The sequence below is a fragment of the Miniopterus natalensis genome, chromosome 13, assembly GCF_054644295.1.
Source record: "Miniopterus natalensis isolate mMinNat1 chromosome 13, mMinNat1.hap1, whole genome shotgun sequence".
In the NCBI taxonomy this organism is placed as follows: Eukaryota; Metazoa; Chordata; class Mammalia; order Chiroptera; family Miniopteridae; genus Miniopterus; species Miniopterus natalensis.
In genome coordinates this window covers 12,973,537-13,000,641 of record NC_142093.1, presented here as the reverse complement: position 1 = coordinate 13,000,641, position 27,105 = coordinate 12,973,537, and the positions used below count along the sequence as shown (strand labels likewise).

At 45.7% G+C, this 27,105-nt stretch overlaps 1 protein-coding gene across 1 annotated transcript in view; it reads left to right on the top strand.

Moving 5' to 3' along the window:
- Nucleotides 1-27,105, top strand: part of ALK (ALK receptor tyrosine kinase) — a 511,088-nt gene that overhangs the window by 255,699 nt on the left and 228,284 nt on the right. Inside the window, exon 4 of the mRNA XM_087823828.1 lies at nucleotides 11,521-11,722. Coding sequence (XP_087679954.1) covers nucleotides 11,521-11,722 — 202 coding nt within the window. The remainder of the gene's footprint in view (nucleotides 1-11,520; nucleotides 11,723-27,105) is intronic.

Below are 27,105 nucleotides of genomic sequence, written 5' to 3'. Positions count from 1 at the left end.
AGGCTACCGATAAAACACAGGATGCCCAGTTAAATGTGAGCTTCAGAAAGATAACAAATGTTTTTAGTATTATTTATACTGAAAAAAATATTCATCGTTTACCTGAAATTCACATTAAACTGGGTTTCCGGTATTTTTATTTGCTAACTCTGGCAACCCTATAAGCACAATTCTGCTTACATTTCATTGGCCAGAACTGTGTTACATGGCCAGCCCTATCTATAAGAAAGGCCTGTTGAATCAAATCCGTTCTGAATTTCCAGTCTCAATAAAAGAGAAAGGCACGAGAGAAGGAAGTTGAGTGAGACAACCTGTGGCATCTGCCATAGGTCAGTTTTCCTCTGATCTTCTTTGTAGCTCATAGTAAGGAATTTAGACTTTAATCGATGATCAGTGGGAAGCCATTAAAGAGTTTAAAACAAGGGAGTCTCTGACTAAATCATATTTAAGAAGATGGCTCTAGCTGCTCTGTGTAGAATATGTGGAGGGAGGGCAAGTAAGGAGTGGGAAGAGCAGCTAGAGGAAGCCCAGGTCATCCTAGAACCTTCGAGGCCTCAGCCCAGCCCTCTTGCCATGGCCGGCCTGCCTCAGACAGGGACCTCGCCTTCCTGCACATGAGTTTCTTGTTCTGAAAAACAAAGAGCTGGGAGGAATGGTGTGTGGGTGCCCCACGCAGCTCCCCCATGGCACGCGGGTGAAACAGTGGCCTTCCCCTGCTCTTCCGCTGCATGGCTTACTTGCCGGTGCTTGCCCATGTTCTGTTCTTTCTTCAGCAGTGGGGTGTCTGAGAGCCAGGGTGCGTGGGATGTCAGGACTTATTATTACAAGCCTGGGGTCCTGTGAGCCTCCCACAAGGAATACGTTTTTAGCTTCTGTTTCCTTCTATTTATTTGCTTTGCCTTTTATCTAAAAACTGCTTTTTAAAATGTTTAATTTTAACAAGTCAGTAAAGTTTACCAAAAAGATAATAAAATCTGCTACCTCTTAGCAAAATTTAAAAAGTACCATGGAAGGTTTTTATACCCTGACATCTGAGACTTAAAGCAAAAATTGAGCAATCTGATTCCAGAGCTAAGCACCTGTGTGGGGAAGGGAAACGTGGATTTCCTGCTGCTTTCTCGCCTACTCTGATTTTGCTACACAGAAGGCACTCTGGTCCCCTAACTCCCCTCCCTCTCCTGCCTGCAGCAGATACTGTTATCTCCCCCCTCCCATTTTTCATTGAATTAAATCAATTGTTTAGTTTTCATTTGGCTTCCCCTTTCTCCCTCTTGTCAGATCAAGTGCTTTTCTATTTTCCTTGAGGATTACCAAAATGAGCTCTTAGGGAAAAATTGGTTTCTCAGCACTTTAGCTTCTGTTTCCTTCTATTTATTTGTTTTGCCTTTTATTATCTTTTTTTGCTGACACCCCAGGACACACATGCAATATGTAGAGATTATCAGCTTTTTCCCTTTTTCCCTAAATGAAATCTGTTGGTTAAAAAACAAACAAACACACACACACACACATCTATGTGTCTTCCCCAAAAAGGTTTATTCTTTTTAACAGGGTGAGACATCTAAAAGGGGTCTATTTAAACATACACACACATACACACAGACACATACATATATAGTTGATCTATAAACAACTTGGGCACTGAGGACTCCGACCTCCCATGCAGTCAAAAACCCATGTGTAACTACAGTGGGCCCTGTGCATATGTGGATTCCCAACCACAGAGTTGACCCTTGAGCAAGGAGGATTGGAACTGCAGTCAATTGAAAAAGCTCCCCATGTAATTGGCCCCCACAGTTCAAACACATGTTGCTCAAGGGTCAACTATAAATATATGTATGTGTACATATGTAATAGATACAGCTGTATATGCATGCAAACATACAAATATACATGTATTTACTATGTACACTCACAAGCATAAATATATTTTACCTTCTCAAGGGAACTTTTGCCTCAGTTAACTTGCACCTGAGAGGTAATTTAGAGACTGTTACCGGACATGCAAATGTACTTGAAGCTACAACTGAACCCGATATGTTAAGATTAATAAAACTGTCAAGAAAAGTCAACGGTCTCTACCTCCCTTCCTTCCCTTAATGAACACACTTGGCTTTTCTAATCATTTGCTCTCAAACACTGATACCATTTCTCTTCAAAGTGTTTTCCAGTGAGGATGCAGAAAAGCAATAACTTGAAGTCCTGGCTCAAGAGGGTAGCAGAGCTAACTACAAATATTTGACATGGTGGCAGAGTGAGACAGTGAACTGCGCGGGGCTGGGACCAGAGGGCCGGGATCCTGAATGGCTCGGCGCCCAGGTGCACCCTTTTACCTCACTGGACTGAATGTCCTCCCCTGCAGGCGAAAAGGTTGCATTAAATGATTCGCAAGAGCTCTAGGCCTTTGAAGTTCTGGAGTCCTGAGTTATCCCACTATTAGACAAAGCATGCCAAAGAGAGTGATTCCACTTCTTCCTCTAAATTTCAAAATTCTGCTCTCAAATCTAAGTCCTGGGTTGAGGCTACATGGGTAGTGGAATTAGAATTTGTAAAATAAACAATAAGGGAACTCTTTCAGTGGCCCCAATTTGCTCTGGCCACTTCATAAGACCACATACGCAGAGGAGACCCTCAAATATTGCCTAGCCGTCAGGGACCATGCTAAGACCCCATGAGTGGCTTTCAAAGGAGGACTGGTCTGCCTCTGTCCTACCTGCCCAGGCCTTAGTGTGACCTCTGGGGACAGTGAGATGGGTGGGCATGAGACCTATTGGGCCTGTTCCTCAGAGCTGTGAGAGTGCAGAGAAAAGAAAGTGATGTTGGGGCAACTGGGGACCAAAACCATAGGACATTTGACTGGAAACATCATAGATTTTTATCACAGGCAGGCAGAGACCGGGCTTTCCACTGGACAGGGAGTAGAAATCTTGATTCCAATCCCTGATCCACCACTAATATGCAGTATGACCTTAGGCTAGTCCTTAACTTCTGTGCTTCTTGGTTTTCTTCCCAGTACAGAAAATTATTAAGTTGTATAACCACCATGTTTCTTTCTAGCTCTGACATTTCAAGAGTCATATGGGGGATGTAGCATCTTTAGGTTGCCTCAGGTAGGGAGACCAATGCGGTAATTCAGAGGAATCTTTCCAAAAGCACGATTCTGCCATAAGGAGCCTAGATCTCAATGAGAGGACAGTTTGAAAGTAAACTGACGAATGGGGAAGATGTAAGATTTCAGAGCTGATATAAATGTAGATACACATATAGATATATTATTGCCCCTCTAGAACACCCTTTTTTCCTGATAATTTTTCCTTTCCTACTTTCTGCAAATCTACTTTCTCTAGAGCAGAAATAGATGAGAAGATGGTTTCCAAAGCATATTACATGGTACATTATACATAATGGCAGGAGAGTTCTGTGCCCACAGGAGTTTGGGAAATCTTCAATTTACATTCCACTCTTCAAGAGTCACAACTCTTCCTGGCATATTAAGGTTCTAAGAAGTCCTGCAGTAAAGGAGCCTGTTTACTTCTGTCTAACCCAGTAATCCCCGAACTTGCTCGACCCCAGAGCTTTCTCATAGTACCAGTTAACACCTTTTGGGGCTGGTGCTCTGGGAGCACCCTCTGCGAGGTGGCAGGGCATTACCCTGACACTGCGTCCCGTGGTGGACTCCCGGGCATCACCTTGCGCTCTTCTGTCCACATCCCAGCCCATTAAACTTCTGCTGCGCCTTGTGTCCCACCTAATGCGAATGGCATCATGACTGCTTGAATGAGTGATAGCTTACAGTAACGATCTAACAGTTTAATTGCAATGGGGCGATTAGCAATAGCGCCAGAGCCATGTGTGATCGATTGCGATGGAAATCGGTCCATTCGCGCATCTGGGTATCTGTATCGTCACTCAGAGGATGGTGGAGGGGCTGCTGGTTCTGAGTGGTGGGCTGAGCACACATTTGTGTCCTTTCCTGCGATCCGACGAAAGGGTAGTAAAGCATCTAGCGGGAGAATAAATTCTGAGTAGCAAACAGAACAGGGGGGTGCTGTGAGTGATTTCTAGGGCACAAAGAGGAGGTGGAAGCTCTTGGTGGAGCAAACAGTGGCCACAGCGGAGAGGACCGAAGGGGTTTGGAGCAGAGGAGGGAGCCCATCTGCTGGGGGCACCACAAGGAGCACCCGTAGGCTCCCCTGGGGGGGAGCACGGGGCTGAGGAGGAAGGAAATTGCTCTCCAGGGTGCTTCCCCCATCTGGTCCCCAGCCCCTTTCAACCCCATTCAGACTAAATACAGCAGGGCGCTCGACCACAGGGGAAAGAAAAAGGGGCTCTTTTGTAAAACTCCAAGTGGCTGAAAGCACTAGGGCTGCTCGTGGGAGCAGAGCGTTCGTGCCCAGAGTGACGTGTCCTCAGCGCTGGTGTTGGAGAGCAGACGCCTGTGAAATGGCCTGTCCCTGGCACTTGCCATCGGGCCAGTTCTCACACGGAGAACCAGCATAACCTGTGTACAGGGAGGTTCTATCAACGCTCCTGGTCTCTCCTGTGAAAATATAAGGGGCTGACCCGGGATCATCCAACATATGGTTAAAAAAACAAAATTCAACCGGGGAAATTGTAATTTTACTGGCTTTGTTTGGTGATTTATGAATCTGGCAGTATTCCATCTAGCAAATAGAAAGGACCTCCAAGGAGCCACACGAAATGAAAGACTCATATTCCGAAAGGAGCGGGACGAGGGGGTTGCACTAGCAAACAGTGGGTTGGTCGTGGCGAGGCCACCTTCCTTTAGGGGACAGCAGGGTCCACCAGGCAGATGACCTCATTAGTGCTGCACAGAACATTTCGGGTTGACTAGTGTAAGATTCCACTGCTGGGAGAGGCAAAAACTGAAATTAAGTTAGGTACCCAGTCTCAATTCGGTGATGTGGGGCTTAGCACAAGTGACTCCATTTGGGGCCTGTTGTCTCTTTTTTGACAATATGAATAGCCCAGCAGCATGAAAAAGACATATCAACATTTTAAAAAATTGACCCCAGAGAAAACAAAGATAAATTAGATAACAGAGCTTAACTTGAATGATAAAGTTCTTCAAAAAGGTTCAAGACTGAGAAGAGGTGGGAATGAAAATATCAGAGAAACAGTAAAACAAACTTATCAGAGGTGAAAGAGATATGTGTTTTCTGATTAAAAGAGCCCACCAAATGCCACAGAGAAATTTTTATAGAGATCCCTACCTAGATACATTACACTGGAATTTCAGCACCTCAGCGTTAAAGAAAGAACCTGAAAGCTTCCAAAAAGAAAAAATAATAGATTAACTAAAAGAAATTAACTGCAAAAGCAGCCTCAGACTTCTCAGTCACTGATGCTGGACAACACGGAAGCTAGGCTTTCAAATTTCTAATCTAGGAACTATGGCCGGCAAAGCTATCAACCAAGTATGAAGACAAAATAGAAATATTTCAGATATTCAAAAATTCACAAAGCCATTTCCCGCTGAGGAAGTTTCCTGAGGATGGTGGGACTAATGAAAATGTTTTAGTGAAAAGAAATTCTAGAATAATAGCCACACTAGAGGCTCAGAATGCGACAAGTACAAATTAAAACAGGAAGTCAATGTCTTCAAGAAGAAGGGAAAGATTTCCAAGGAGTATATAGAAGTGTTAGTGATATGGTGAAAAGGCAAATAGAAAATAAATAAAAGAGAAAGAGAAAGAAAGGGAGGAAGGGAGGGAGGGAGGGAAGGAGGGAAGGAGGGAAGGAGGGAAGGAGGGAGGGAGATAGGTAGAAAATAAATAAAAGAGAAAAGCAATTAGAAATTTCTGGAGAAACAAAGTGCACAAGAAAATCCTGATGCAAATGTAAGGCAAATTAAGATGTGCCACAATTTTGACAAGTGACTAAAGACAGACAGAGAGAGAGAATATTCATTTGATCTTGATCTTGATGATGGAAACATTCTCCATGGAGCAGGATGTGATATTGGACCTATAGAGATTATAAATACATCCTTGTTTGCTGTAGTGCAAAAATATATAGTCATCAGTATAAAAGATCTGCTTATTGATTTTCAACGTTTAGAATCAATCTGCAAAGAAAACACAAGGCTTAATCATCCTTGTGCAACCTTGACAATGGAAAGGAAAGCATAGCTGACTTGGGAGGTGGAGGCGGGAGAGGAAAGTGCGGAGAAGGGCAGGAGGGCGAATAGCTTCGTCGTCTAGTGAGGAGAGTCAGGTGATTCTGTCTAAAGCTGACGGAACAAGTAATAAGTTTGCCATGTAAAATTAAACAGGTAAGTAATAAAAAAGTAAAAAGGGATTTTAAAAATCAAGCCTTAGAAGGAGGATAGCATCGTTTTTCTTACTGTACCATCAATGGAAGGAGCCTAAGGTTGTTACATCAACAGTGTAACACGTAGATCACTATGATCGTATTATTTAGAGTCATGAAGGCAAAATAAATTAGAAATCTTTAAAAATGTTTTTGAGACTTGGCAAGAGGAGCAGGATTTGGGGATAGTTTTTAAAAAGTATTATTATGAGCTATTCTGAACAATGTTATTTCTTGCCATGTGTATATATCACTGTGATTTTTAAGTCATTGAATTCCTGCTATGCGGCAAGCATTGTGTCACACCAGACATTTAGAAGGGGTACCAGCCTTGTAACAGAAGCATCTACAGAAACAAATGGTTCTGGGACAGGATCCCTTTCCAAGGATGTATTTATGTAAGTTGGAAGCGAGGAAGTGGGGCAGGGAATCAGTTCACAGAGTATTTGACCAATTGATTGAAACTCTTGGTTTAAAATCCCCAGAGAGGTGATTTAGGAGAAGTGTTTAGGACTTGGGGGCTTGGAGACTTGACAAAGTTCCTTCAGATTAATAATATTCTAAGCAGGCAGATAGAATTACTGACAGTTTGGAGCTGTAGGGTCCTTAGAAAGACTCTATCCAACCCTTTCATTTTACAAACAAAGGAAGCTTGGTAGTGGCAGAGCTAGGGCTCGAATTCAGTCCTTCTGATTCCAAGTTTAGCGATGGACAAAAAGAGATCCAGGTTAAGACACCCTCAAAGCAGTAATCACCATTTATCACAGACCTACTAAGGGCCAGGAACTATACTGGCCACTTCATATATATTATCTAACTTAATCTCCACAACAGCCATATGAGGTAGCAAACTAAGGTTTAAAGGGTCTAAATAATTTATCTAAAGCCTAAAACTGGATAGACAGAGTCTGTCTGACCTCAAGTTTCCCAGCCTTTGATTTCTGGCTCATAGTTTGAGCCCAGCTGGCTGAGATGAGAACAACACATCCCTGTATTGGTGACCGAAGGTAAAAATGACAACCAGTTCTTATTTAATCACTGAACTCATCAACCCAATCCAGTGATAAGAAAACCACGATGCAATCCTAGCCCCGTATAAACAAAGCTTTTGATCTGCTTCTCTGTTTCCCCATGGCCCACAACAGAGGAAGGCCTGTGAGGTGCCTAGCCATCCTTCTTAATTAGAGGGGACCCCAGGAGCCTTCACGTAGCCCCAAGCTATTCTGAGCAAAATAAACAGGAAACAGAAAAGAGGGAGAGGAGAGATAAATTCTCAGTGACTTTAAAAGATTTATGTTGACAATATCCCAAGGAGCTTATGAAATGTATTTTTTGGGGGGGCTAGAGGAAAGCTGCTGATGAAGAGATACCTCTCAACTACCGAGTTTCATTGAAAGTGAAAATCCTTTCAGTTCAGTCTCTTATTAATAGTCCAGTTGCACAAAATAAAATTCATATAAACATCATCTCACATATTAGAAGTGGGAGAATCATCCATCTTCCAGTCAGCTTTGAAAGAGCCCCATTATTGAGGCACTGAATTACAAGGACAGAATTTACATGTTTCCACACCCACCAAGGAGAAACAGTGGTGCAGGAGGACCCAAGTCCCAGCATCTTTAGCTTCATTTTCTCCTGCTGGGAACTTGAGTTTCCCAGGAGAGTGTGTGTGTGTGTGTTTGCATGTATCTGTGTGCACACGCACACATGCATGTAATCTTTCTGGAAAGGGGAACACCTTCTTTATTTACCCACATTCTTTCCTTCAGAAGCTCCAAAATTGGTTTCAATTCAACTTTCCACCTATTTGAATACATTAGAGTACAATCTCAGACCAGGGCACCTTACGTGTGACATGTGTGGCTTTCTCCTAACCACAGACCATGTTCCCAAAGTGTCTGGACAATTCTCTGCCCCAGGGGTGTTTCCAGAACTCTCACCTGCTCTGGACAGATGCACTCTAGTCTAGTACAGTATGGAAGCCCCAGTCAGTCCCAGAGTCTGTCCCCAGCACAGCGCTTTGCTTACAACAGTAACATACCAGGCACACTGTGTTTACATTTAGTCACAGCCTTGTAGTGTGGCCTGGTGGAGTAGGATGAGGCCGAGTCAGGACCGATCCCCTCTTTCTCCCGCCATACTAGGTTAATCTTCCTGCAGCACCACTCTGATGACGCCACTGTCCTGCTCAGGAACCTTTCCTGGCTGCCCGTTGTCCACAAAATAAAGATGAATACTTCCAGCCAGGAATAAACATTCTCTGTGGTCTGGTCCCACACCCACCACCCTAGCCTTTCTTATTTCCCAGCCCTCTCTTCCTGTACCCCACTCTGTAGCCCAATGCCACGACACACTTTCCACATTTATGCCTCTCAATTCCTGCACAATGAATTCTGCCCATACCTTTGTTTTTCTTGCCCTTTAAGACCTAGCTCAAAGGTCATCTTCTTTATGAATCTTCCCAATTGAACTTAATGTCTCCATGGAGCCTCCCAGAGTGCTTTACCTGTATGTATCTTGTGACTTTATAACCTCTACTTTAAAAAAAAAAAAAAAAAATTATCTTTATTGTTGGAAGTATTACAGATGTCCCCTTTTTCCCCCATTGGCCCCCTTCCACCCTGCTCCCACCCCCTCCCCAGGCCTTCACCACACTATTGTCTGTGTCCATGGGTTATACATATATGCATATAAGTTATTTGGTTAATCTCTTCCCGCCACACACACACCTTCCCTCTGCGATCGATCAGTCCATTGCATGCATCCATGCCTCTGGATCTCTTTGTTCACCTGTTTATTTTGTTCATCGGATGGAACCTCGACTTTTGATTGTAGTTACTGCAAACACCTCGTCACCCCTCCTGGACCTGAAGTTCCTTGGAAGCCAGAACTGTGTCTGGGTCATGTCTGGGTCCCCAGGGCAGAGCCACTGCTTGATTGTTTGCTTGGAGTAGGCATCTAATAAATGAAATGTGAGGGCAGAGGGAGCCATTGAACAAATGGGTTTGATTCAGTACCCGCTGGCCTGTCTTTCTCCCTTCCCATCCCTCTGAGCTCCTGAGCTACACACCTTGGCCACAAGGCACCCAAATCATATTTCAGGATAAAGAACACAGTGGGATAATGAAAAAGACAGAAGGTAACGAGCACTGCTTAGGAGTCCAGAGACTTTGAACAAGTCACTTTTCCATTCTGTCTCCAGCCTGTTTCTATAGAAAAGCAAGGACATTGTATTAAATGATTGTTAAGTCTTTTTTATTTCTGTCTTTGATTCTAATGCTTTTCTTTTACCTCTGTGCCCATGACAAGAATGTCTCCCCCATTGTAAAACAGAGTAATAATATAGGGTATTTACTGAGGGCTGTAGAGCACTTTTCCAAGGCCCATGTGCCGCACTAAAACTTCCTAGCAATTAGAGGGTTCAGTTTCCAGTACCGACCGATGTCCTCCATCCAGCCCAGAAACAGTCTTGTGCTGACCTCATCCTGATTTTAACTGAAAGTCACATTTACCTACTTCCAGAATTTTGCAAATCTCCAATCCTGACACCATACCTTCTCCTTGGAAACTGCTTTGTTTCTCGTAGGAATCCCTCCCCCACCCCTTTTTTTAAAAAATCTGCATCATTCTCTATTGAGGGCTGCTAGTTCATTTGCCTACTTGGTAAGTTGGGTTATCTGGAGAAGGAGACTAATTTGAGGCACCCGGGGAGAGGGGTGGTAGAAGGGCTGAGCTGAGCAGTCATCAGCTGGTTTCCACCGGAAATGCTGGGGATCTAGTTGCAATCGGCTCCCACTGCAAGAGGAGCAGCATCTACTGGTCCAAAAGGTCAGTGCAGAAGTGTGTCAAGTAAACTCAATGCATCAGCAGGAATGCCCGGAACAATAAAATGGTGCTGAGCTTTTATGTGGACGGTAATCCCCATGAATATAAATTTCTTGAAGGTCATTTGGCCAGTGCTACTGGAATTAGGGTTGGCTTGCCCCAGAGGGAAATTCTGCCACAGGTCCTGCACCAGGGAGGAATGTGTAGGGCTTTCTTTGTGGAGACCAGTTGTAAATTCATGTGACTCATAGACTCAAGAGCAGAAATGAATCTTAAGAGATTACTAAGTTCAGCCAACCCTTCTCACCCTATTTTATAAGCAGAAAACTAAAACCTGAGAAGGTCAATGCTTTGCCCAAGATCACTCAGCTAGTAAGCAAAGGAGCAGGAGCCATGATCTTAACTACTACATTATAAGTGACCCAAATACTTCCTTTCCAAGTAAGGACCTCTCAAGGAAAACCTTGAATCAGTCATAGCTATTGGAGAGCCTAGAGCCAACCCATACATTACTGGGAAGCTCTGAATTGTCCAGCGGTTATAAATTGAGTCTCAAGTTGGTTTGAATGTGATATGGAGAACTCAGGTGAGCTCTGATTTAAACTGTGACCTAGAGAGTGGCCTAAGATGCTCGAGTGTCCTGGTTCGTGGGGTGTGGAGGTACCCTACATTGATGTTTGCAAGATGGCACCAATGTCCTGGCTCCACTCTCGGCAGGTTTATGGAGGGAGTGACTCTGTTAGGCTGTACCCCTAGACCAAGATACAAATCTGTAAGAATGCCTTAGCGCCTGGGTGGGTTTCTGACTCAGGTCACCCTGTGGGGATTGGGTAATGCACACTGATCTTCCCCTGTTTCCTGCGGGACTTTGTTAATTGGCTGGCAAAGAATCTGTGAGCTGTCATCTCTACTTTAACTCAGGAGACATTTGAAATCAAATAATTGATTATTTGATAGTGTGCTTCCTCCCTTCCTAAAACTGGGAGAAGTAGTCACCATGCTTATCTCACATAATCCTTGCAACCACCCTTTGAAATAGGTGGTTTCATTCCCATTTTACAGGTAAAGAACCTGGGACTCAAGGATGTAGAGCTAATAAGTAGGGGCACTAAAGTGAGAACCTTGGTCTGCCTAATTATAAAACCCAAGTCCTCCCTCAGTCACAGTTCTCTCGCTTCAGGGTTTAGTTTTTACAAAGACAACCTGAGAGAGGGGGAAGAGGGCTGGTGCGTGCCAAGAAAGTGGTAAAGACCTGCAGCATCATGGACTTTGACACCGTGGGTCTCTAAATCCTGCTGCAGAGCTGCTGCTGGCCCACCTGTCTGGACACACCTGCAGGGTCACTTTCCCTGTCTCTCACAGGCTCCTTCCTCCTTCTCAACGCCTCGGCACACTCCAAGCACACCATCCTGAGCCCCTGGATGAGGAGCGGCAGCGAGCACTGCAGGCTGGCCGTCTCCGTGCGCAGACACCTGCAGCCCTCCGGGAGGTACGTGGCCCAGCTGCTGCCCCACAATGAGGCTGGAAGAGAGATCCTCCTGGTACCCACTCCGGGCAAGCATGGGTAAGTCCTTTCCCATTTCAGAATCCATTATATCAAAGACATTTTGGCTTTTGGCTGAAAAAGTTGAGAGTCTGCGACATCTACTTAAAACTCACAATTGCCCTTTAATGGGTAGGGACCAGGTTGAGCCATAACTGCTGATATTCCCTTGGTAGTGTCTCGGGCACTGGTCTGTGGGGCCCTCTGGCTACCAAGACTGGTGGCTCTTCCAGGGGCCAGAGGACCAGCTGGCAGAGTGGGCATTTAATGAGTGGGTGTTAAAGATATTTATTTCCCCAAATCCAGACAGAGCCAAGAAGAAAACAGCCAAGGGGAGTGTTAAAAGGCCAGAATGAAAGTAATTTAATGTGCTGGAAAGTGGGTTTCACCAGCAGAACTTTGGCAAGAAGGGAAAGAGCAGACTATTATAGCCACCCATGCAGGTCCTGCAGGAATGCAGGACTCCAGAGCAGAACTGGTCAGGGGACCACACGGTATCACGTCAGTAGAGTCTGGAAAAGCCTTTGTTCTAGAACCTCTAAGGCTCACACAACACTGAAGCCACACCTAATACTTATGTCAGTGAACTCCTCTAAGCTTCCAGAAGATACTCACCTGCTTACTTACTGATCCTTTGTGCCCCTAGAAGTGGCGACATTGGAAAGCAAACTTGAACCAGGGTATCCCTGTGCCTGCTGTTTTTTCTCATTCCATAAGTGTAAATACCATTGGAAGACCCCAGTTTTGAATGGCCCCAGATCTGATTATTTTATAATCCATACTGCTTTCCAGAGTGGCTGCACCAATCTGCATTTCCACCAACAGTGTACAAGGCTTCTCCTTTCCCCACATCCTCGACAACACTCGTTATTTGTTGATTTATTGATTACAGTCATTCTGACACGTGGGAGGTGTGATTATTTTATAATCAATAAGGGTGAGAGATCCTTCTTTATGGCATGTTTTCGGGAGAAAGGCCTCTAATTTCTAGCTAAGCTTTGACTTAGGACTTAGCTTCTCTCTAAGAAAATATCTTGTAGAGAGGTCCCGTCTTAACAATGGTGTTACCCATCCTCCACCTCCGCAGTGTGCTGGGTTGTGGGAGGGTGGATTCTGCCTGCTCCTTTCTCAGTAAAGCTGTGTGGCCTCCTTAGTAATTCCTCGAAGGGGGAAATCCATAGACTTCTCTGCTGTAAGGAAGAATCCTGCTCCCCTTGGCATCTTGGCAAACTGCAGGACACAGGCACTTATCCAGCAATTCAGAGAACTCTGGGTATTTGTATAGAGCTGGATCGGGGATGCTCAGTCTTGGCATTATTGACATCTAGGGCCAGGCCATTCTTTCCGTGGACATTGTCCTGTGCATGGTCCCAGCTTCCCAGCCTCTACCCACTAGATGCCAGTAGCACCTTCCCTGGATGTGACCAAAAAAATGTCTCCAGTCATTGCCAGCTGTCCCTTGGGGGACAAAATCATCCCCATAAGAGCCACTGAAGTAACCAGAGCATTTCAGAGCTGGAAGGAACCATGGGATTTACCTGGTTCAACCTCATCAGTTCACAGGTGTGGGAACTGGAATTGAGACCCACGAGAAGGAAGGGACTTGCTCCATGACACACAATGAGTCAGTGTTGACAGCAAGTGTGCATGTGCCAACCACTGTGCTAAGTCTTGGGTTACAAAGATATGTAATGCCCAGTCCCTATCCCTGAATAATAACTATTATTGACACTTCGTAAGCACTTCCTAGGGTGCTAGCCAGCCACTGCTGTGCACTTTCCATGCATTTTCTTATTTAACACTCAACAACACAATGAAGCAGCTACTATTAATATCTTCCATTTTATAGATGAGATAATTTAGTGAGGTCAAATAACTTGCCCAAGATCACTGGCTAGACAGGGTGGAGGGGGTCTGAACCTTCTTACCCATTGCTGGAAAAGTTCATTTAGTCCACCGTGGTACAGCACAAAAAAATTATTATGCTGTGACTCAAAGCCCTGAATGTAAGTCATATTTCACTATTCAATCATCAGCTCAATGAACAATCGTTTATTAGCTATTTTCTATTTATGAGAATTATAGAGACACAAGGGATACAAAAGGCCTGCCTTTGATGGTCCACCAAAGGATGTTCCATGAAAGAGCTCTATGACTTCAGGCAATCCTATCCCTGCCCAAACCTCATTTTCCCCATCGTAAAGCGGGGATGATGATGCTGGTCCTAGTCACGTGGTGCGTGGGGTCAGTGCAATAAAGGGTGTGAAGGCTTCTGCATACTCTGAATTGAGTGCAAATGTAAGAGGCCATCAATACCTTAACCGGCTCTGCTCTGTTCTGTTCAGAATTTTGGCACAAAAGATTGAGACTTGTCTGCTCTGATTATGGGTCAGTGCCAGTCTCAAGAATTCTTTGCCAGTCTCAAGAATCCTTTGGTTCTGAGCTGAGATCCTGGCAGTTTACCCCTCTGGAAGCTCCCCTCTTTTACTGTCAGAGATGAGCCCAACAGCACAGCCCTCAGTGTGGCAAGAGGGACTGGTGAAATCCTGGTGGTGATGACAGTGATGATTATGAATGAGGCTGGCTTCTTCTCAGAGCAGAACATGGTGGTTTGGGGACCACTATTTGGAAAATGACATTCAGCGTTTATAGTAATAAGGGAGGAAGTTATCATAGCAGTCGGCTGGGGAGAGCCTGAAGCAGAGGCATGGGCTGAGGAACGACAAATCGGAGAGGCCACCAAGCCCCTGGAAGCCCTGAGTCGTGAACAGGCAATGTCAGGGGGAGCGCAGCCTGCTTGGAGGCGCTGGCAGCAGGGAAAGCAGCCGGGGAATCCCAGCAGCTGCTCCCTTCCTTCTCCTGAAAAGCAGCAGCATGCATGAGGTCTAATGAATCACAGAGAGTGAGCACGCGTCTGCCAAAATGGCCTGGCATCAGCCAGGATCTCCCAGGGCACAGATGACGGTACCGAGTGCCCAGCCTGTTCACCTGCTCATCTGGCTGGCCGGAATGGCCGTGGGAGCAAGAGGCAGAGAAATGGGACATCCAATAGCCCAGCCCACTGGCCACACAAGCCAGCAGGCATAGGATAGGACATTAACTAGAAATTAGAAGCCACAAAGTTCACATGAATTCAATGAATATGGTAATACCTTTTTCATATGGTGAGCTGTGAAATGGCATAAGGAAAACATCTCACAATTTGCCCTGTTATAGTAGATACTTAATACCCACTAGATCCTTTCCAGCGCATGCATTTATCTAACAGCCATGGACCGGGCGCCTCCCAGATAATAGGTGCTGGGATTCCACAGTCAAAGATGACATAAGCGGGGCTTTCAAGGAGCATCCAGTCCAGCAAGGAGCACCTAGGTGAAACAGCAACGGCACATGCTTGTGCAGATGTTTTTAAGTTGGGTCCAGAGGTATTAAAAGGCTAAGCTAGGATCAGCGGCCAGCAGAGCCAGCTCAGGAAGCCCAGCTCCCGCCTCTGCCTCCGGCACCTCCCTGCAGCAGCAGTCGGCAGTGTGAAGTTGGTGCCTTCCCGGACTCAGAAACACAAGCCCGAGGGCTGGTGGTGTTTCTGGCTGTGGGAGAGACTCTCCAGGGCTCCTTCACCAGCTTTCCTTCCTCTCCGAGCATACAGCTTTCTCCTGCAGCCTTGGGTATCCGGGGACTTTATTATGTGTGACCAGAACTACACAGTGTGTGGAGGGAAGAATTGGGCCCTGAGGGGATAGAACTTGCCAATCATTTGGATTACTAATACTTAAAAAGACGTCTTAAACCTAAAGGATTTGGTGATACTCAGACTTGAGCTAAAATAAACTGTTGGGGCCATTCCATAGCGCAAACAAGGCTCGTTCCAGAGGGCGGCAGAGAAATAAGTGTCCTTGGCACAAAGCTTCTTCACCTTTCTGCAGGATCTTAGCCCCCACACTTGGAGGAGACGTGAGTTCCCTTTTCCCTGTTGATTTCCTGATGGGGGAAACCAAGCCTAGAGGCATAAGGGGAGTTGATGAAGGTCGAAGTACATACTCCAGAGCTCAGCCCTCCTGGGCTCTGTTTCCCAGCTAAACAGCTGTATCCAGAAATCCTGAAACCTACTGCCCTTAGATTACAATCTGCAGGCAAACTCCCCAGGTGAAGAAAAACCGATGTCAGTGTTAGGTACTCACATGGCTTCCACGTTTATGTAAACCAGTCGCTTCTGACTAAAGATCCCAGCTGTAAAACCAGTAGCAATCCCAATGGGAGACCTGCCAAGGTAGTCACACCAAAGTAATTTAACCCAAAGGGTGTCAGGAGGTGCAGTTTCAGTGTTGGTTCCACCGCTGATTTGCAGCTTGGTTATGGAACCACCATAGCCCTTCCCAGCCTCAGCTTCTTACCTTCTAAGTGAAGCTTCCAGCTGCACTCTGCTCCCTTCCTTTATCCCGCAACATCGGCAACCCCACCGCAGGCTGCAGTCAGGACTGGGGTAGCAGGACATGATTTTCCCCAACCCAGGCTCCTGTTCTTCCCCCCCGCCCCGCCACCCCTCTAATTCTGTCAGACAGGACAGTTACCCATCACTGACCCACAGAATTTCTGCCACTAGTGTATAGACCTTGAATTTTCCTGTAAATAGACCGGCAGCTTTCAGCAGGCTGAGCGAGAAAGAGGCTCTGGATAGGGCAACATGGAAAGATGCCACAAGAACTTTGCTTCTGAAAAGACACCTGACTGCCTTTGCCAAGCTATGTTGGATTTAACTCAGATCAGCCCAGAGCACTGTGGCCAGTGTGGGGAATCAGAAGCCTTTGGCCTTCAACATTGCCCAGCCAGAGACCTCCTTGCATCCTGCCTGCGTGATAAACTGGTCGGAAATAAAGAAGGTGATCATTTATTGAAATTGATGCCCTTGAGTGGCAGTGTCGCAATGATTTAATTTCAGGCCCAGCGTTTTCTCACTCTCAAAGTCATTCATAGTGTCAGATTCTCCCCTTTTCCCCTTGGTCTGAATAACACACTGATAAATATACAATAAGGGCTTTAATGTCCGGGTGATTTACACTAAAAAGAGAAAGCCATTCAAAGGCTTTAAAGATAATTTTTAAAAGCCTGAACACTCACACCCAGGCTTGTCAAGGGCAGACTTCCCAAGGATAGGAACAGTCCTGAAGAACCAGGCTTGTCAAGGGCAGACTTCCCAGGCATGGTGATGGTCATGAAGACCCAGGCTTGTCTAGGGCAGACTTCCCAGGCATGGATGGAAACAGTTGTGAAACTAGGAGTTCTCTGAAAATAGTGCAGTCATGAGACTTGGGTCCTAAGTGTGCTGGGAGGTAGCTTCCACACAGTGTGAGCTTGGGCAAATCTTTTAATCTCCATGAGTCTCAATTTTCCTATCTGTAAAATGGTAATACTTGGCCTACCTCACAGGATTGTTGTGAGGATTAAATCAGGGCTGGCCTCCTGCAGGCTGCTCTGGATTGGGGGCAAGGGGAGTGAGGAGAGTCAAGTGTAGCAATTACATACCCCTCATTCTTGGAGTAACCACCTGTATTCTGATTTGGACCCAAAGTACCGGTTCCACTGGCTATGCCTGAATTCACCATATTTCTCACCCCGGTGAGTAGTAATGTTGAAACAACTACTAAAATGCTAGTCTTCTCTAGAGCACCTGGACTTTAAGCCATAATCACATAGGTCTCAGGCTCTGGGGTACAGATCAGAACCATGCATTTTACAAAATTCATATGGCTGAGTCTCATCCCAAGCAATTCTGATTTTATTAGTCTTGGGAAGGGGCATGAGCATACGTATTTTAGAAAGTGCCACAGGGCATCTGGTGTGCATTGCAAATTAAGAATCATGGCTAACATCTCAACTAGAATTGGCAGATAACATAAGCTGGGAGCTTTCTTCTATGCGTTTACTAAGTAGTAAAGAGAAAAGTGAAAAAGAAAGCTTGAAGAGGTAAGATGGACGTGACTGCAGGGTGCAGAGTCACTTTCTTCCTCGCATAGGTGGACAGGCTATGACAAGGCTTTGCAACACTTGCCTGGTCCTGCCTGTGTAGCCCCCAAGCTGGGGTGGCTAGGATGTGTCTCAGGCTGTGTATAGGACTGGTCTCTACCCATAGGCCTACTCACGACACACCTGTTATTCTCTCTCCAAAAAGACTGTGGCTTTCAAGGCCAGAGGGGTGGGAGAGGAGCACAGGGTAGACTAGAGAGATCCAGATCTTTTAGAGTAGAGGGATCCTCCATCCATCCACCCAACCATCTAACCATCCATCAACATCCATCCATCCGCCATCCACCTTTGCTCTTCAAAATGGCACATGTTGCGTCTCATCTAGGTCCCCAGTTAAGAGGAGAGCCTTGAGCTCCTCTCTGTTCCAAGGAGCAGATGCTATGTTAATATCCATGGTGAGTATCTGCATAGTGCATGTCCAGGTGACCAGGTGTATCAACATCTAGCAGCTCATTTCATCTTCACTGCTATCTGTCCTATACATTATCTCCTCATTTTACAGATGAGTAAACTGAATCTCAAGGAGGTTCAGTAAGTTGTTATAGTCACGGGTAACACACAGGGGAACACACATCTTTAGGGTCTCTTTTTTTTTCTTTTCTCATGTCATTTCCCCAAGCAGGCCTTGTAGTTGAACCCTGGTATCACACCTGGCTCTGAGAAAACTGAGACCTATTCTCTCAGTCAGGACAGCTCTTTTCAAGAAGACTCATCTGATTTTTGGTGATCTTACTCTGGATCACAAGCCTTGAAAGTCAAGACCTCGGCTTGTACATCTTATTCCCCATAGCTTGGCATAGCACCTAGCACATAGTTCATGTTCTGTGTTAGGTGATCAAACACCAGGTCAATTTATGGTAGTTCTACAATGATTTTCTTCTCAAACCTAAGCTCTGGATCTAAAAATTAAATCCCAGTGCAAGTTTACAGAAGAGCCTTCAATTGGTGACAAGATGAAAAGTATTTTCATTCACCCTCTGCCCAGGCCCAGGGATAGATGTATAGCCATCCCCAGGGCTCAGGAAGCAGCTGTCAGAGTGTACCTGAACTGTGAAGGTTGCCACTAAGTACAAAGGACAATTCCTTTCCTGGCAGGTACAACTTTTACTCACGATTGCTTTCATTGATGGGCGTCAAGAAAAATAAATGAAAAGACCATTGGCTCCTGCCAGCTTTGACCTTCGAGATTTGACAGCCCAGGGATTGTAGTGGGGCTCTTTTGAGCCAGTTGCTTTCGTTTTCCCATTCTGCCTTGGATATTTGATGGATTGAACACTAGGAGGGTGAGAGAATTGTGAATACCTGTAACCCCTTGGCTTGTCAGAATGACATCTTGGCAAATCCCATAATGATAAATATAGGTTGTGTACAAAGAGAGGTCAAAACGCATGGAGACAATCACTCCTCATCTCAGAAGTGTTTATTGAGCCTCACCATTCCCCACTGTGGAGGGAGATATTGAAAACAGGTGGAGGGATTTAGACAGGAGACCACTGGAGTCAAGGAATTCACTCATTCATTGCAGCATGTGTTTTGTCAACAAATGTTCATGAGTCTTAGGCACTGGTTGGACTCTGATGACTCATCATGCTTTAGGGGTTCACAGTGAGGTTTCCATTGGATGAGAGGGGACAGTTACAATGCTATGGGGAAAGGGCTGTAATGGGTATGTGTACGGGTGCCACAGGGGTTCAGAGGAGGGCACGTCTGAATGTGCCTCTAGCTGGCAGGCAAGCTGGCCCAAGGAAGACAACTGGAGCTGGCTCTAATGGGAAAGGCGAGTGGTCAGGTGCAGGATAAAAGGAAGGCATCCCACACAGAGAAAGTGGCTGCTGTGCTGTGTCTGCACCGTCCTTTGGGTTTGTCACTCAGCTTCCCTGCCCCTATCCAATTTCTCAGAGTGCTCACATTTTTGTGTTCATGTGCTACCAGCCTGTGTGGCAACCAAACCTGTGCTCTCCCCACCAAGGCAGTCTCCAAACAGAAGAGTCTCATCCCTGCCCCCACCCCATCCCTTCCTTCCATACCTCTTCTTGTAGCAGACGTCCTGCTATAAGTGCTCAAAAGATTTTACCCTGAGTCCAGACACTTTCCTCACTCTCTCCTTCTCCCTGGTAGTATCTTCATCCCAGATAAGGACTCCAGTTCCTATAGACCATCCACGTATGCAACTGTTTTCCACCCCAGCACAGGTAGATTTCAGAGTACAAGCTATTCCCACTTTGAGGTTGCAGTTGGCCTAGACTCCAGGACTTTCCTGCCATCCCCCCTGTCCCACCCTTTTGCAGAAAGAATGAAGTTTGTTATTCCTGGTGGGTTGCCCTTAATCACCTTTTCCCCCAAAGACCCTTCCTCATGCTTCAGTACCCAGTTCAGTATCTCCTTCTCTGACACGCCCCTTTAGGTTTTCTCAAGTGACATTTCCCCTGTGGGCCTGGTGATGACCCAGCTACCAGCCTTGTCTCCCACTAGTCAACAGGGACCCAGTGCCCTTTCACTGCTGGCTCATAAGGGCCAACACTAAAGGGTGAGGGGAGTGAGGCTGCTTGTGGACTAGCTTGGATCCTGGCAGCCTGAGTAGGAACTCAAGTCCTTTCCTGAATCCCCCTTCATTTGTTTATTATTATTATTATTATTTATTATGGCAATGAGGAAGAGGAGAAATGTCTTTGTCTGGGCTGCTACAACAAAATACTACCGACTGGGTGACTTATAAACAGAAGATATTTATTTCTCACAGCTTGGGAGGTTGCTAGTCCAAGACCACGTGCCAGAAGGATTATGTTGAGGACCCTCTTCCTGGCTCCCTGTTGGTACCTCCCCACTGTGTCCTCACATGGAGGAAGGGGCAGGAAGGTCTTTGGAACCTTTTATAAGAACGCTAGCCCCATTCATGAGGGCTGCACCCTCAGGATCTAGTCAACTCCCAAAGGTCCCACCTCCTAAATCCTCACCTTGGCAGTTAGGTTTCAACATATGAATCTGAGGGACACATTCAGACCATTGCAAGGAAAAAGAGGCATAGTTATTTAGTGCTTTCCCTGTGGTGCCAGGAATTGTTCTAGTGCCTTCTATGTGTCCTTTCACTTAACACTGCGCTTACCACCACTCAGCGAGGGAGCACTCCTGTCACCTGCATCTTCCAGAGAGGAAGCCGAGGCTCAGTGAGGTTAAATAACTTGCCCAGAGTCACACAGCTCGTAAGGAGCAGACTGGATTTGAACCCAGGCAGTCTAGCTGCACAGCTCAGTCCTCCTCACAATGCTGTGGGCCTCCCTATCACCAACCCAAAATTAAGACTATATTATTATTTAGGTATAATTATTGACCACTGTCTATTCTTGATAAACACCCAGCTGTGTCTTTTCTATGGTGTATATGTAATCTTTTCCACCTAAGTAAAGGGCCATATTCTAAGGCCTTGGCCACAGAAGAAGCACATTTTGGTGAGCAGGCAGCTCTGAGAACAGGGATTAGAATGCGTTATGCCCAGCCCTCCAGAAAATTATAAAAAGAGAGCGGGTCTTGGCTTCCCTGTCTCCTGAAGCTTGGTGCCAGTCCAGTCCCCCTGGCCTGCAGATTCAAGTCTCTATCTATGGTGAGGAAGCCCAATCAGGCGATGGAATCATTAGCTCTTTTATTTATAATGAAAAGTCTAGGCAGCCAGTGCTGACGGCACAAGAGGAAAGAGACACCATGACCTGCTTAATCGCTCAGCTCAGCCCTGCATTCGCTCCGGGCCTGTTTTTCATTACCTGGCCTGCTCCTGTATTTTCTATTTCCCCCTTTGCTTTGTTTATAGCACCACGCTCACATATGTAGCTAAATTTCTTGCTTTTTATAACAGCAATGCATTTTCTTACGGTTCAGAGCTTTAGTTAAGAGCTATATCAACCACGGGATTTCACATTTAAAGGGCTTTACAAAATCTACACCTGGATTTGGCGCAGTGCTTATTCCTGAGAGGATCTTACATCACTAAGCTCCTAGGAGTGTTCCCACTACTACTTTCAAGTTACTGACAGCATTCCCCCCGCCAGTGGGTAAGTCTTACAGTGGCCAGAAAGGGGAGGGCATGCAGGGAAGTCCCGCTTGTTAACTGAGAGTAAACTGAGCCCAGGCACCGGAACCAACGGCGCTAGGAGCCTGGGTATTTCTTGAAATTGTTCACTCAAGAGCACTGGGCTCATTGAGGGCCTGGGGCCTTCCTCCCCCTGCAGGGCAGCCTCGCTCCAATGACGGGTGAGCGGTGGGAATCTGAGGGGAGCTGCGAGCTGTGCTTGCCTCTGTGGCCCCATTTCTTGACTCAGATTTGCAGTTCACCTGAAGGAGGGGGAGCATCTTCTGTGTTGTTAATTCTGTGAAATGCTCCTTGAAGTCTTTGAGAACAATTTCAGTGACTCTCCCTGTGCATTAGGAAGTCCCCAAATGGAACAAATCAAGACCTCGATGAAAAAACTGGCAAGTGAACATTGTAGGCTATTAATTCGCTCTGAACCCTTCAATGAACACCCTCCCACACACACCCCAACCCATGAAACCGAGGAGCCAGTCTGAGCTCCTGATTAGCAGGCACATGGCCCCGATCTGACCCCATCTTCTTGGACCTGGCTTACCCATTCCCTTGGACCCACACTTCATTTATATCAAACAACTGGCAAGTTGTTTCAAGCTCTCTTGCCTCCCCCGCCTCTCTGACCGCTAAGTACAATTCTTCTTCCAGAAACAATCTCTTAGCTCCCAAACCTTCCCTGAGAGCCCAGCCCCTCTCCAAGCAGGGTTGATTGCACCAATTATACCATACTTGCACCAGCTTTTATTGCCTGTTCCACATCTCTATTAGTTCTCAGCACTGCACCACATTTGTTCTTTTATGTGTCTTTCTCACCAACTAGGCTCCCTAAGAACAGGGATGGGCATTTTTTATCACTGCGTCCCCCGTGCCCAGCACAGTGCCTATCTCACAGCATGTGTTTAAGAAGTAAGTTAAATGAACAAACCCCTGAATCAATTAGACTAGGGACTCTTTGAGAACTTGAGATATGTTTTTAAGAAACAAAATGCATCTAGAAAGCTCTTGACCGAAATTTCATCTCCATCTTCTGTAGCAACTCACTTCCTTCTACCCAACCCCAGATATAGTGACTGTCAGCCTGTGTCACCTCCACTTATAGTCCTAATTGTTCGCACTGTTAAGCAAATGCTGGCACACGTGAGCCTTGAAATAAGGTAGTCCCCATGCTTTCTGATCGCCCTCTCTGTGATCCTTCTAGCCCCTCCGATTTTATAGGTAACTTCCTATATATGTTCCCTCTATGTTTCTTAATCTTCCACAAGAGACTTTTCTACTCGGTGTTTTTTCCTCAATTTCTCCCTCTCCTTAGTTTACTACTCTTTACATTCCCATTTAAGCACACTGACTCCTGTTGTGTGTTTTATCTCTTCAGACAAGCTAGAATGAATTCCAATTGCATTCTCTCCAACTGTTCCTTAAATATTCCCTCCATTAGTTTTTTTTCTCTTCCAGGACTAAAATTCCTAACTGCGTGAAATTCTAATCTTTATTCCATTGGATGTTTGCCTGCAGGCCTCAGAGACTGCTCTGTCTGAGTCTCCCTGCCTGGTCACTCTCCGTAGGGAGCCTCTTGGTGCCACTGAGTTGTCAGCCTCTCAACAGACCCAGATGATCTCCATTTCTAAAATTCCTCACTTGTCTATCGACTTTCCTGATTAACCTTTTGTCTGTCCCCTTGTCTAACAAGGCTGGCCTCTGGGGTTTGGGGAGCTGGTGGCAGCAGGTTCTTTGTGTATGGAACTGAGCCAGGGAAGTTGGTAGTTGGCAAAGCCAGAGTTCAGATGAAAATAGAAACTCCTGTATTTCACTCTGTGTTCATGGTCCTTAAGTCCTTGGCCTTCTTCTGTGGCTCCCTCTCAACTTCACATTCCCACATGACTGTTTATGCTAAGGTGGGTTAAAGTCATAGCGTTATTAACAGAACTTGAAAAAATATTTCAGTCACAGAGTCACTGAGCAGAAAAGAACCTTAAAAGTAATTGAATTCAACTCCTTTACCCCGACCCCAAACCAATGCAAGAGCCTCTTCCAAAGCTCATCTGGCTTCAGCTCACCTGGCTCAGCCAGTAGGGTGCTCCCTGTCTTGCACAGCAGACCATCCCACCGTGGGGCGGCTTTAGTTCTAGGAAGAACTCTCCAGTGCCCATTGGCTTTGTAACTGTGAAAAAGTTACTGAATGCCCTAAAAAGCTATTTAAATTCTTCAAGCCTCTTGTGTCTCAGCCATAAAATAGGAATAGTAACACCTACCCTGTAAGAGCTTTGTGAGTATTGCTTTTAATATCAAGTAGCTAATGTATTGAGCGTTTACTATGTTCTTAGCTCTAAGGCATAGGATAGCATTTAATACCACAATTTCCTTAGGAAAACAAACCATGACAATGTGTACAAGGCACCTAGAATAATTTGAGTTATTAGCAGACAATATGTCTTAGTTCCTTCTCCTGTTTCACTATTATCCAGTTGATCCTCTGGAGTCACATAGAACAAGCCTACTTTATGCTAACAAGGCAGTTTTCTTTCCCTTGAGAATAGTTTTCATGTCTCTTTTTTTTTTTTAATTTTTTTATTTTATTGATTTTTAGATAGAGGAAGGGGGAGAGAGAGAGAGACAGAGAGAGAAACATTGACTTGCTGTTCCACTTAGTTATGCATGCATTCATTGGTTGAGTCTGGTATGTGCCCTGAACGAAGATGGAACCCTGAACCACAGAGTATCCGGCCGACACTAACCAATTGAACGAACCAGCCAGGGCCTCGTGTCTCTTTTTAACTTTCCCCGCAGGCTAAACAATTTTAGTTCCTTCTATAGCATATTTTCCAGAACCACATTCTTCCCATTGACCTTACCAGTGAAGGGGTCAGAGGCCTGTTCTTCGGTGATTGGAAACCTTCACCCACTGCGCAGCTTAAGCTTGGGTCACTCTTCCACTAGCCGTGTCCTGCTGTTTGAACCCCAAGCACCACCATTAGGAACCAGGGAGGCTATAGGAGCATCTCATCAAAATCATTTCTTAGACTATTTGCATCTTTTCTTCCCAATGGAAAATTCTCGAGTTTCTTTTGCAAGTAAAGAAGGCCTTTCTCGTTTGCTATTGACATTCCCCAAAAGGTCTGATTCAAAAAGAAATTCAACTCTGTGCCCTGCTCTCCCATCGTTTTGCTTTGTTTGTCATCCTTGAGGTCCGCCAGCTTTGCCCCTTTGTTCCCCTAATTGCCAGAGACATTTTTATACTGAGTAAATTGCATCAGGCCCACTGCAAAATGAATCAATTTGGGAAGAGCCTGAGCTGCACTGTTGTCTTAAATGTGCATTAACATTTAGATACGTTATTTAAAGTGGGCCTAGGGTTGGTGCCGGGGAGGCAGCCTCATGGCTATTCTAATTCATTCTCAGCAGCCAGGCTCTGCGGAAGGGAACTGGGGAACCCTGCAACCCATCCCCAGCCCTGTTTTACTCTCCAGTCCTCTGGGGAGGGCTTGAACTAGGTGAGATCCTTTAAGCGCTCAGATTTGGGAACTTGATTGACAGACGGAGGTTGACTCGGTGATCTCACAGTGAAACACAGCCGGGAGTAGGAGACAATGCGGAGGAGAGTCCCCCTCCGTCTCAGCATGCATCAGGCACACGCATGACATCTAGGTTTAAGTACAAACCAGACAGCCCGAAGTCTTTGGCAGCCAAATAAAGCTCACACAAAGAAACAAAAGACACCAGCCAACATTCTCTAGTATAAAAAATAAACAATGTCCTGGACACCAGTGAAAAGGGAGAGCTGCAATCCAGATGATCATGTGGTGATTCAATGAGCTAATTCTTTTATCATCAACAGTCAGGTATTATCTCCATTAGTAGCAGAAGGCTTAAAAATTGGAGAGAGCAGCAACACCAGGGCAATTGCCTGATTTATGCTTTTTCAATCACCCGGGCTCATGGCCCAAACTGGTAATGGACTCCATTCATCAAAATATTATCCCATATGGCACCCTGGTTTCTGAAGAAATCCGGACATCTTCATAGAGAATTGGCTAAATGATACAGTGCGTGTGAAAGCCCTTAGCACAGTGCCTCCGTGAAAGGTGGTTGAATCTGTTCAGTCCATTTTAATTTTACATTCAGAGATATAATGGTGCATTAGATACATAAGAGAAATAAAACATAATTGTATAATGCCATAATTAAGATCCCAAAGCCCTGAGATGCACAACTGTGAGGACAGTAAGGATGGCACCTTCTCAGGGAGGTCTTCCCGGACACCTCTATCCATGGGCATCCCTCTGCCTTAGCCTCCAAGGCCCTTAGTAAGTGACAGCTCCAGTCCCCTGGAAACTCAGTAACTGTATACATTTCCGCCAATTCCCCCCAACAGAGTCTGAACTTCCTGCAGGCATACACTGTGCTGTCACTTTGGTGTCCCCAAAGTCTTAAACAAGTGCGGGACACAGAATAGGTATTTAATAAATGTTTGTTGCCTGAACAGTTAAACTTGAAAAATATTGTCATGCTGCTATCCAAGTTGAAGTAGATGATGCATAAGGGTATCTTACACGTTTGTGCTGGGTGGGAATAAAGCAGTAGGATCCTCGGCTAGAGATGGAAAACAATGCATAAAGATCACTGCTAACCAGCTCATTGCCCGAAAGTAGTAATAACTATGACTTACTATATGGTGGGCATTGTTCTAAGCGCCCTTACCCATGTTTACCCCCTGAATGCTCACAAGAGTCCTATGAGGCAGCATATCATTCCTATCCCCATTTTATGGATGGAGACACTGAACAGGCCGACAGTCATACAGCTACGAATGATCAGAGCTGGGATTTGAACCCACGGGGTCTGGCTCCAGAGCCCATGACCACACTAGATGACACGACCTTTAAAAAAGGCCAGCATGGCTCAGCAGTTGAGCTTCGACCTAGGATCCAGGAGATCGAGTTTGATTCCTGGTCAGGGCACATGCCCGGGTTGTGGGCTCGATCCCAGTCAGGGGCGTGCAGGAGGCAGCCGATCACTGACTCTCTCTCATCACTGATGTTTCTATCTCTCTCTCCCCCTTCCTCTCTCTGAAATCAATAAAGACATATTTTTAAAAACACAAAAACACAGCCACCCGTTTTAAAACAAAGAGAGAGAGAGATGTAAAGAAGTGGCTCCCCACTCCCTCCCCCCCAAGGGGAGTTCACCAGTGGCCCTGTCAGGGGACATGTGAGGCAGACAGAGGCAAACACCAGTGAGAAGAGATTGTCTCCTGTACACATTCCACATGAAACAGCATCTTCACTGCCTACCCAGCCACACACAACTCCCT